This window comes from Mercenaria mercenaria, chromosome 2 (assembly GCF_021730395.1).
Source record: "Mercenaria mercenaria strain notata chromosome 2, MADL_Memer_1, whole genome shotgun sequence".
NCBI lineage: Eukaryota > Metazoa > Mollusca > Bivalvia > Venerida > Veneridae > Mercenaria > Mercenaria mercenaria.
In genome coordinates, this window is record NC_069362.1 from 84,812,531 (window position 1) to 84,824,880 (window position 12,350).

General features: G+C 34.6%; 3 protein-coding genes across 3 annotated transcripts; all 3 read right to left on the minus strand.

Annotated features, from left to right (window-relative positions):
• Positions 1-8,695: 8,695 nt before the first annotated feature.
• On the minus strand, positions 8,696-9,178 carry LOC128549682 (BTB/POZ domain-containing adapter for CUL3-mediated RhoA degradation protein 3-like). Its single transcript, XM_053526968.1, has one exon. It carries the CDS (start codon positions 9,176-9,178, stop codon positions 8,696-8,698), a length of 483 nt encoding a protein of 160 aa, XP_053382943.1.
• Positions 9,179-9,261: 83 nt separating this feature from the next.
• Positions 9,262-10,119, minus strand: LOC128549684 (histone-lysine N-methyltransferase, H3 lysine-79 specific-like). The gene is made up of 2 exons (XM_053526974.1): positions 9,660-10,119; positions 9,262-9,584 (listed from the first exon to the last, which is right to left on the minus strand). Exons 1-2 carry the CDS (start codon positions 10,117-10,119, stop codon positions 9,262-9,264), a joined length of 783 nt encoding a protein of 260 aa, XP_053382949.1.
• A 1,160-nt stretch (positions 10,120-11,279) lies between these two features.
• Positions 11,280-11,852, minus strand: LOC123563969 (protein NYNRIN-like). The gene has a single exon (XM_045357172.2). It carries the CDS (start codon positions 11,850-11,852, stop codon positions 11,280-11,282), a length of 573 nt encoding a protein of 190 aa, XP_045213107.2.
• Between the last annotated feature and the right edge of the window lie 498 nt (positions 11,853-12,350).

Here is a 12,350-nt window from a genome sequence, read left to right on the forward strand (position 1 = left end):
TCAATTTTAGTATCATAATTGTCATAAGTTTTTGTTATTCAGACATGTTATTGAAAATAATAACCATCCGAGCATTCAAGAGGTCTAGACTATACGCTGTCTAAAAGTTTATTTAAACTGCTCGAAGGTCAGACTACACTTATTAAACTACAAAACGAGTATGTAGTATTATGTACTTTTAAATATTTTAGTATATCTGTATACATAGATGCTGGATTAAGACTTTTCGCATGTAGAATGGAGACCAAAGACACATCTGAAGGCAATATAGTTTTCAATACTTGCATTTGATAGATTTTTCTTTTCAAATCAGAAATGTTTAGAATAATGTAGGCCTTGCACGGCAAATAGTGGAAAATCACGAGCCCTTGCTAGTATAAAAGTGTCACGGTTTAGAACTTGAATATTAAAATGGGTAGAAAGTGTGTAGGCGGCCGAGTAGCTCGGTCGGTAGAGTATCGGAACGGTATTCCGAGGCCCCGGGTTCGAGTCCCGGTCTGGCTGCACATTTTTCTCACCCTCGACATTTGGCGCCCAACGTTTGACCGTGACGGCATTACACTGGTTAGTCTCCGACGCTTTTAATTGCTTATATATAAAGTACCCACTAAAATTAGAGGCCGAATTTCAAAATGGTGGAGAATAATGTCACGGTATAGAACTTGAATATTAAAATGGGGAGAAAGTGTGTAGGCGACCGGGTAGCTTGGTCGGTAGAGCATCGGAACGGTATTCCAAGGACCAGGGTTCGAGTCCCGGTCTGGCTGCACATTTGTTTCACCCTGTGACATAAGTGAAGACCAGACTACATCTGTTTCAAGTTTCAAGTTTCAAGTTCAAGTTTCAAGTTTATTCAACATATTCTCAGTTGGTATACATAAAAACATGTGACAAATGCAAAATTTGTCATGCAACTAAAACGACGGACAAAACACCATCTGTTCATAATTTTAAAAGTTGTATGTTAAAGTTGTTCAATGTTTATTGAATTAAGACCTATCGCTGCTTTCTAATTGTATCTAGTAATGTATTGCAATATGTAAGCCTAAGATAAAAACTCCCCTCCGCTACTTTTATGCTTACCTTAGACTCATCAGTGTATAACAGCTGCTTTTCCATACCAAATTGAAACATGTGCCTTCTCTGCACGTGTCGGTTTAATAACGTTACTGAAATTATCGTACTTTTACAAGCCAATCAATAAATTTAAAAGAGTTGCTTCAATATTTATAAGTCTGGACTATGTACATGTGCTTCTACATTTAAAACTTACTTCAGCTTGGTATCTACATCAATCTTCTAATAGGTTTAAAGTTAAATATTATTATTGTAAAAACTATATATCATTTGTACATTAACTCTAAATATTTCATATTCAAGATCGTGTTTTCTGTCCTCTGCATTTATACGTAAATTTTTTGTTTGTGCTAAAGTGCTTTTATTTTTATCAGCATCAGCACTTGTTTTATCGCCATATTCAATTGAAGAATTATGTTTGATGGTACTTGATTGGGGATAAATTACCTAGATTGTTAACAGAAACCCCAAACATTTTCATCTTCAATCCTGTCTAGACGAATTTCAAAATTCATGAGATCATGCCATATAGCTGAAGTTGTAACGCGACCGCCCCTGGTGTTTTACTGTTCTCGCTGAATGGCGGGCAACAACTCGCGGATTCAGTGTTTTTGCCGCGCGAACTTTTTCATAACTGACGTGAAGTTTTGGTCTCTTATAAACAAGTTTTTTTAACTTTCAAAAATAGATATAAGGTATTTAAATAAAATGTCTCACCAGATGTCATTTCTATACTTATTTCGTTAGATATTTCTAACATATACATAGGAAGGCGGTCTTGTCTAAATATAGCATAATCAAATATTTATAATATGGTTGTTATTTTGTTCAGAGAGGTCAACAAATTAGCAGTGCGGATTAAACTTCATAAAGAAATAAAATGAGTCTTTTCTTGCATTTCGACAATGCAAGCAAATACATTCCGGTGATTTTTCCTTTTGTTGTGATCTCTTTTTTTTTTGGCACTGATGAGCACTCTATTAATATCGTACTGAAATTATAAAATTATAAGAGCTCTTTTTTTGGGCATGTTGTTAAATACTTCCACTTCAGGAAAAAGATCAAGCTTAGAACATAGCATCGTTACAAATTTATCTGATTTTTGCAATGTTTATTTAACTGAATGACACTATTTTTACATTAAAAATGATGCTTGCTTTTCTTTTTATTTGTATTTACCAATGGTATTGTTCTTTAAGAATACGTAGATTAAAGACATTAAAAAGGGCCCCGCTGTATAGTGCTGTATTTTGTATATAGGAAAAAGGCAAACTATTAGTACTCATTGTACTGGAAGCCTGGAAACGGCGGTTGTTGAGTGTAGTGTTCATAATTAATCGCCATATTGGGATGTACAGGCAGCTCGGTAGTCCGAGTTGTAGAAACATATCCACGACCATTGCGAGTGTATGCAAAGTCCGGAGTTGAAGATATCGTTGGAAAAGGTACAATTGGGATAGGCCTATTCTTTCAAGATTATTTGCCACTTCTTGGCGTCTCGTGCTCTGCGTGTTTCTACATGTGCTTCTTTGACTTTTTGGTCGCGGCCTCTCTGTCAGAAAAGATAAACAAAAATAAACTAGATTCGATCTTATAGATTCTACTTGCTTTCATATTTTGTAATTTATTTTATATATATTTTAGGGCAGCAAGTTGTGCCTAACAAACTCGAACGTTTACGCCTTATAAGCATTTGGCGATTTAGGAACTCATGGATTTCTATCAACGCACGCCATTTTAATATAAAATCCTTTTCGCGAAAATAAATTATTTTATTGTAGATTCTATCAAATAAAATCTAACTAAAATCTAATACAAATGTACAAAATATGCAGCAACACAAAGTTAATCAAAACCGTCGAAAGAAATTTTAAAATTAATCTTTTCAATACTTTAAAATACGTGAGCTTTCATATCCGTGACGCCAAACTCAAACAAGCTCTGAAGAGTTGCCTCCCATCTAAGTCTCCGAATAAAGCCATCTATTTTAAGACAAGCTTGAAACAATTGTAAGGCATCAGACTTTTAACATGAATTCAAAATGTTAAGTGTTTATTGCTTTTTAAAACAAGCCATACAGAACAAGATAGCGTAAGCATGGTATAAAATTTAGACAACTGACCATTCATTTATCTTAATGAAGCACAGATAACTGGTGGTGATAGTATGACGATTGATTTAGACTAAAGCCTCAAAATAAATATTATGCGCTTATTTCCATTCCTTTCTGGGTGAAAAGCTGAGGAAAAAAAATCTGTATTGTCCAAAGATTCCGACTATGTAAGATTTTTGTAATCTTTTGTTATTTATATTTCTGCAGATAATGTCTTTAGCGAAATCTGAAGAAAAATGTTAAGCGTACTACTCTATTGTCCACTTTAATGACATACATCACATACAATCACAGTGATGTTAGTTTAGGTGTATAACTGGTCAGCTGCTTATAAAAACAATTAAAATGTTATAAAAATGGAAAACAGAGTACAATTATACCTGGATGTCTAGATTCTCGTGATATAAATAAAGGGAAATAGTTGATGCATACTCGTTAAGTTTAAATACACTTCTTACTTCCCCTGGATTTATATGTTTGGTTGTATGAAGTAAAAAAAAATATGCATCGGATTCTTTTTAGTTTTGACCAGCCAACAGTTACAATGCGAACAAAATTACTGGTTCCGAATAATTCTAATATGGCATCACAAGACGTTAGTGGCTTACATTGGCACGTGCAATGTAGAAAGTAAATGCACAGGTACAAAATCTATATATTATACTATCAATAAACTTGTTATTTTATCTCACATTTAAAGAGATATTATTTACATCAACGGGTATGCACTCGGCTTTTACTAACGCTATCAATAAAGTAAATAGAACTGCGGTTATATCCCCTTAAACACAGTCACGTTGTCAGTATTGCTTATATAGCCAAAGTTTGACCGCTCTCGGAAATACTTTTTGTGGGCGACCAAATAAGCAACAACGTTTACCGAACTTCCAAACGCAGCCAACGTTAATTCTCAAAATTATTAAAGATATTTTTAGGTCAATCAGCACATATATCTCAAATAATGCGGATGCATTACGGTCAACTTAAACGTTCTAAAATACTGCAAATACAGATAACAGTTTACCAAAAGTGGATAAGTTCAACTTGAAAAATAGCCGTGCTAAGAGTCCAGTCCCCATGGACATCACTTGGTATCTGTGTCTTAGACACATATTCTTGAACGACACCCGTATAACAATTGAGTATAATTACAACTTTCAGCACAAGTCACGAGCCAGAATAACGTTCTCCGTGGTCATTTTACAGAAAACAGTTCATCAGTCACCTCTGATCCAGGCGTGGAAGTTATTTGTGTAGAATAAGTCAAGAACACTGGTTTGGTCAGTCTAAGTAAAATTTGTAAAAATTTTTAATGCATTTCTGCTTTATACAATTTATCATTATACGTTTTTTAAATATTTATCGGTGATATTTTGAAACTAAAGCGGTAAGTATTGCGATCTGATGCTTCATTTTAGATACCAATGCCCATCCAAAGTTTCATTGATTAATTTAAAGATACTACCGGTTCTATACGAATATAAATACAAAATATTGAATGGGAACTTACAATATATATGTAATGCAAATATACATAAACAAATTTCGACGGATGCAAGATGGATCACTAATAAATGATTACAGTTCCTTCCATGCATACACTAAGCCAGCATGCCAACTATTGACCGGACATCGTTTATGTTTTTTAATTAAACTAGAATGCTAATGGTTGTTTGTTTACATGCTGCTAAATATAAAAGGCTATTATACCTTTCAATACAAAACATGTAGTGAATAAAAATATATAGCGGTTAAATAGTTAAGTTATGGGACATTTCAACGTATGGTGATTACGCTCGAATGCTGCTGAATAGTATTATATCTCTACTTATTACGTTAAAACTACACTCGATGACCGTTTCCTGGATTTCCGAACAGTTTAATATCTCAACGTATGTTAACTACACTCAGTGTCAGTTTTCTGGATTTTAGAACAGCACATCTCAACCTATATTAACTACATTCGGTGACTATGTCCTTACACTTGCTGACCGTTTCCTGGATTTTGGAACAGTGTAATATCTCAGTTTACGATAGATAAGCTTGGTGACTGTTTCCTTGACTTGGGAGCAATATAGCATGTTAACTACACTTGCTGACCGTTTCCTGGATTTTGGAACAATGTTATATCTCAACTTACGATAAATACATTTGGTGACTGTTTCCTTGATTTGGGAGCAATATTGTTCTGCCGGCACACCTGCCAAGGTCCGGGAACAGTTGTTGAGGGTTTAGGGTTCGAACGCAGAATGATCACAATCCAGGCTTAACATCTAGCAAGGAGACAAGGCTGTAATCCAGTCTACATATTTATTTTCATGTCAGGATTTTTAATATAAATAAATACAGCCAGAAGATTCAATGTAGAATAACATCTTCAGTAACTTTGGAAGCCGAGGTAGTCAGGTTACAAATATATAGGCTGTTATAGGGAAGCTCTCCAGATGACCATTATAAATGTATAGAAATAGGGTACCTCTCCGGTTTTCCTTCTTTTTGACATAAATATAGTGAGTGGAGCTCAGTGGAGCTATTTATTTATCAGTAGAGAGTTGCAGCGTTCTGTACTAGAACTTTGGTGGAGACGATTGATAAAATAAAATGACCAAATTTCGGGGTTTATATAGTCTTGGAATATGTTCCGCTGATGTCATCAGTAAATGACATCAGGAGAGCCGCTCCACTTTGTTCGATTAAATTCGGAACAGGGAATCGGTAAAGTCCGTCGCGGTACGCGCTTACGGAAGTTATCGAAGTAACCGGAAGTAGAAAACCAATAGAGGAGGAGCTGAAATTGAAACGTACGATTGACCAAAATATTGAATTATTATGGGCTTATGTGGAAGAATCTGGGTGGAGCATCGGAGGAGTTGGATAAAGTAAAGGTAGATCTTTCGATCGAGACCGGGTTTTATAAATGTCATGGTAAACTAAAGGGTAGAACGATGATAAACATAATCTGATACCTCGGCGTTCTCAGACAACAACAAATTATACATGCGGTTTAGAATAAATAAGTAGCCTTTCAAGGTCTGACGAGACGAGTAGCCTAACATTGCACCCTCCCCAATATGGAATTCAGTCCCTGAATTGGAAGAAATGGTGAGTAATATAAAATGGGTATAGTAAAAATGAAAATTGGTAATTAATTGCCAATTTAAGATTTGAAAGGGAGGTAATCACGTCAGATCTTGAAATAAGTTTTCATCATTTAAGTTTTATATAATATATAATGTAAATACGTAAGACTGAGTTTTTAAAATTAATTTAGATAAGAACAATAATCTTAGATATATTCATACAGACATTCTTTAAGAGATACAGACATACGGTTTCTTGAATAAAATCAGTTACTCCTAATATACATATAGTCATGTCATTATCAAGTATTCACCTAATCATCTCTATCATTTTAAATTCATTTCAGGTAAATAAACAGGCATATGTAATAATATCATGAGATTCGTGGACGGCTGTCCAGGAACAAGACAAGAAGTCTAAGGTACGTGTTCAGCAATTCAAACATGAATATAGTTCAAACATTAATATACAGTCATACTTGGCTAAATGAGTGGCAATTATACAAATACCCAGTTAAGTCTTTCACACTTAAGCATTTATACTTAGGTAACAATATTAAACTGAACTCTTTTTAATTTTTAAACAATAACTAGTGAACAATTTCTCAAATTAACAGTAATATGTCATACAATATTTAAGAACAAGTCATTTATCCTAATTTGTTGCAATCTGTTTTAGGAGGAGCTATTCCTTGGCCAGAAGAATAGTCCTAACAGACAAAAGTTTCCCTATAGTGATAACTACAGGTAAAAGGAATAGGTAATACATTGCTACCTAAATTTAGTAATCATTTACATAAATGAATTAGTAAAATTCAGAGTAATTAATAATAATAATACATCATTAAAATTCTTTAGTATATACATACACAATACTGTAATAAATTTGGACAATTCAAATGTCCTTAAACTTCCTCAGAATCAGTCGGTTAATATATGGGAAAGTGTACACAATTAGTCATATCCGGGCAGTATAGTCACTGTAATGCATTACATTTTAATATGGTCATTTCTAACCAGTTCCAACTTCCTAAGGCATAAATCACTTATTACGTAAAAAATGTTTAAAAATATCTACATGTCTATCTGTTACATTATTTTTTTTTTCTACATGTAATTACAGGTACCGGTGTCATGTAACAGGCTCAATCATTGGCTATGTATAACAGATGAATAAGTAAATAGGTAGAGTATAATAATTGTATGAATATACTGTGCACAGACTTTAACAATATCCAGAGTTATTTTTCTTCACACAAGTTTAATAAATGTAGGTATCCAAATCCTCACAAGTGCCAGGCCTACGTATAAAATGATTGGTTTAAACGGAAAAGGAGATATTTCTATCTCAAAATGAATATGAATCATATGGCACAATAAGTACAAAAATGGGGAGACAAAAGGGCTTGCACAACCCTGGGCGCCAATATAATAATACCATAATAATACCTGTCGGGATCCCAAAAAGTGACTGCCTATTAAAGGAGGAAACGGAGTTTTAACCCCCGGCCCACCGGCTTATGTCAAACAACACATGTAAAGGTGTGTGAAATGGCACATGTAAAGGTGTGCAAGGTACATGTAAAAGGTGTACCCGCAGGGCCTCCAAACGAACATTCTGAATCAACTTTACATACCGAGAACCCTGCTAAGGCTCATGAGCAAATAACAATAGGACAGGATTTTTAAGTCAGCAATAGGTGTAGGCCATAAAGTAGTAACATCTTCTGGTTACCAAAACAAGTCTCCCATAATATTATAGTATTCTATTAGTAATAGCAAAAATAACGCATGTGCTGACAATGATTTATATACATATAAAATTGTGCAATATACAATTAGACCGTACGGAACCTTTACAGTAAAATACTAGTACTCATGGATACCTTTCAGTTAATATTTAAAATGCCTGTTACTATAATTATACTATTAAGTGTAAATACTCCTTATTGTTTAATACATTTTGCATAGTTTCAAAAAAAAAATGTATCTTACTGTCTTTCAGTGTGCCTCCTAAATACAAATAAACATGATTAGTCATCTCCGGGAAGTAATGTCTAAGTCGGGTATGTACTCAATAATTTTACAATACACATATATCTTGCAAAATGCATTACCATATATAATACTGACAATTATTGCAAAAATAATGCTTACATTATCACCTAATACCTTAATAAATTCAAAATTAATTTCTAGGTTTCAAAAATCTTTTATCAGGAAGTGTGTCCCTTCCCCCCTTACAAAATAGGTGTGGGTAGGTCTAAAACAGGAAGTAATGTTTTTTTTTTTTGTTTTGGGAAAATAAAAGATTTTTGGTTACATAAATATACTCTAAAACTGCTAAAGAATAATATCATTAATTCTACAGTAATTAGAAAAGTCCTGAATTCCGTTGTTAAATTGATTTAATGTCTTTATATATTTAGTTGATGGTGCCCAGCTTGAGATGTCGTAGATGTGTCTCCAGTTTCCTAGTCAGTTCACAGATATTGTAAAATCTCGATTCCATAAGGATTTCTTCCGTGATGGTGATATTAGAAGGTAATAAGCTCTGGGGTATAACACAGCCATTGCGAAGAAAATTTAGGAGGTATTCAAAATGTTTCCCGCTTCTATCTATGAAAATGGTGTTGTCGGTAACTGTTAGGTTCTTGTTTCTCAAATGTGCTAGAACGGATTCAGGAGAATTTGAAAGAGTTTTGTAGCTTGTATTAAATGTAACGCCTCCAATATTTAATTTAATGAATGTCTTTTGAGTTTCTTCTATATAGTTTATGGTTTGTTGTACGTGTTCTTCTGTGGGAATGTCCTCTGGTTCTGTGTCAAACTCGTGATCAATGCTGTCAGTGAATTCATTTTCTGTTTCATCCATGTCGATATCGTCGTATGTGACCACTTTACGCATTGAGCTAATGTTTATTTGATTTATGTCGGACAAGTTCGGATACAGTATCTCTTCTCTTAAGCAGGTGTTGTTGGTCTGTTTAGTTACTGGCTTTTGTAATTTAGGTATTCTATAGTTTTTTTTTCTGCTATGTTTTCTTTAACTATTATTTGTCGAGTGTCCGTTTTCTCCTTAACTTCCTCTTTTCCTGTGTTCCTATTTTCCTCCTTCCCTTTCTGTTGGTCTTTGCACTTATCATTTTTCGGTTTGTCATTTATTTTTACTGTTTCTTTACATACTTTTTGGTCTCCTGTGTTTATATCTTTCATTCCGTCTCTATTTTCTCTTTCTTTCTTATTTCCCTTTTCCTTTTTACTATCTCTGTGTTTCTCTTTGTGCTTTTTGTTTTCCTTATTTCCCTTATGTCCTTCTTTTATTTCAGTTTCCACTTTATTTTCCTTTAATTTGCTATGTTTTTCTTTATTTTCATTTCTATCTTTACCTGTCTTGTCTTTGTTTTTCTTTTCCTTTTTCTTCTCACAAAGGTTATCTTTGTCTAAGTCAGTGCTTACTATTTCTTCATTATTTGCTCTCTGTCTTTCTTTTATTTTGGTTTCCTGCGTATTCTCCTTATCACTTTCTGTTCTTTCAATTTCTGTCTTATTTTCCTGGTTACTCCTCTCTTTCTTTTCACTCTGTTTTTCCTGATTAAGTGTCTCTTTCTTATTGTTCAGACTGTCTTCATTTAATCTTTCTTCATTGTTCTCATTGTGTTTCTCCCTTAGTTTAGTTTTAGCTTGATAGTCGGTAGGTATTTCTTTTATGTTGTTTTCTTCCTTAGTTTCCTTATGGTTGTCTTTGGTTTGAGTATCATTTTGGACTTTACTTTTGTTTTCTACATTCTTTAAGGTGTTGTCCACTTCTAGTAGTGTGATTTCTGGAAAATCGGCTGGGATTTCCATTAAATCTTCCTCGTCTGATGATAAGGTTAACCCCAGGTCATTAGAATTTTAGGGTCATTCTGTAGTTCACGTTGCTGGTCTGGATTTGTTCTTGGTAAGGTAACGATACTTTTTATGGATGGTTTGTTGATTTGGTATATTGGTATCTGAAACTCGTTTCTTTGGTTTGTAGGGTAGGTTTCTCGGTATTTTGGTATGATGGTCTTTTCCAAGCATAAATCGATGGTTTCTTTGGGTACTTTATTCTCTGCCTGTTCTCCTTTTTCTTTGGTTACCGTGTTAAATAGCTCTAGTTTAGCCTTGTGTTCATATATACATCGGTGTCTATTGTCTAATCTGGAGAATAAGGTGTTACAGTGGCTACAGCAGTATTTATGAAGCATGTGTACCTCTAGCACATGTCTTGATGCGTTGCTTCGCTTCGTGAAGGCTTTGTCTATGTGTGGACACATTTTGCATTTCCATGCTACAGCCTGTAATGATAGGAAATAAAGTTTACTGTTTTAGGCTAACTTTACTTTTCTTAGGTCTAAAAAAATTGTGGTTTTTATGGTTCTACTTTATAGTTTTATCTTCTTTATCTTTAGTAATATTTAAGGTACTGGAAAACATCTTTAACATCTTAGAATTTAGGCATCCGTACATCAAAATGGCATATAAATATTCATGGTATTCTATTTACAGAATCGATCACTGGAGAGCACATGTGGAGATTGATGGTCAGGGCTATAGGCAGTACTGTGGTACAGGTTTGTATAATGCAAAGGTATCTTTATTTGGTAACATCATTTATAGCAGTAACATAAAACTGTATACAATAACAATTTCACAGAATACATGTATGCAATACAGTAACCATTTTAAACATCATGGAACCATGTCGGAAGGTTATCTCCGTTGTAATTCTTCAGTTTGTCATGATGGACAACTTGTAACTTGTCAGTTGGTTTTTCTTTGATACCATACAGAACATCACCCCATTTCTTTACTATGGTATATGGGCCAGTCCAAGAGTTCTGTAGTTTTGGACTGAGACATTTCCGGCGTTTGGCATTATAGAACCACACGGCATCTCCGGGTTGATACTCGTTATGAAATTTGCCTTTGTCATAATTGGACTTCATGTTATTTGCTGTCTGTCCAAATTTTCTCGTGCAGTTTCATGTATATCTGTCAGTGTCTCTTCTAGGTCTATTACATAGTTTGTTGTGAACTTTGTTTTTTTCATCTACAGGTTTCCCAATAGCCAGGTCAATGGGAAGATTCATTTCCCTGCCAAACATCATCATAGATGGACTAAAACCAGTTGAAGTGTGTACACTGCTGTTGTAGGCAAGAACAAGTAAAGGTAATTTCTCGCACCAGTTACGTTGATTTCTGTCAACAAAAGCCGTCATCATGTTCTGTATAACTCTGTTTGCTCTTTCTATCATTCCGTCCGAGCTAGGTCGTCCTACTGTAGTTCTGGTTTTGTGGATACCTAGAAGTTCACACATTTCTTTGAAAATGGTGGATTCAAAGTTTGAGCCTCTGTCGGAGAAAAGTTCTAATGGTGTTCCTAACAAGGAAATAAATTTGTTCACTAACTTAGTGGCTACATACTTCGTTTCTAGACATTTTAAGGGTATGGCCTGTAAAAATTTTGTGAAATAGTCACCAACCACTAATATGTATTTCATTCCTTTGTTAGATGTAGGATAGGGACCTTGGATATCTAGGGCACAACGTTCCATAGGTTGTCCAACTTGGTATATTTGTAAGGGACCTTTTGCAGTTCTGTATGGAGGTTTCCTCTGAGCACAAGTGTCGCAGGTTTTGCACCATTTCTCAATGTCTCGGCTTATCCCCCACCAATGAAATCTTAAGGTTACTCGTGCGTAAGTCTTTTGAAACCAAGATGTCCAGCTGAAGGTTTCTCGTGAAGCTGTTTGAATATGGATTTACGAAGAAGTTTGGGGGCTATAATGACTCTTTTGAGGGATTTGGTATCAGTCAGTACTTTTTGGTACAAAACATTGTTTTCTATTTCTAGTAAGGGGAAATTATGCCAGTAGTGTTTGATTTCTTGGTCAAATTTGAAATTTGTTGCCAGTCTGGTCTAGCATCTCCCTCCACCACTTTTTAACTTGTTTAAGGATGTCATCATTATCTTGTGCTTTACTTATGTCAGAAAGGTCTGTAATCTCATTTTGGTCGTCATTCTGTACTCTTTCCACTGTTGGACTGGAGTC

Coding starts and splice junctions, on each gene's coding strand:
- LOC128549682 (XM_053526968.1), bottom strand. CDS start 9,178: ATGCGTAAAGTGGTCACATACGACGATATCGACATGGATGAAACAGAA.
- LOC128549684 (XM_053526974.1), bottom strand. CDS start 10,119: ATGGAAATCCCAGCCGATTTTCCAGAAATCACACTACTAGAAGTGGAC. Junction 9,585..9,659: donor GAAAAACAAAGACAAGACAG/GTAAAGATAGAA, acceptor AAATAAAAGAAG/GACATAAGGGAAATAAGGAA.
- LOC123563969 (XM_045357172.2), bottom strand. CDS start 11,852: ATGGAACGTTGTGCCCTAGATATCCAAGGTCCCTATCCTACATCTAAC.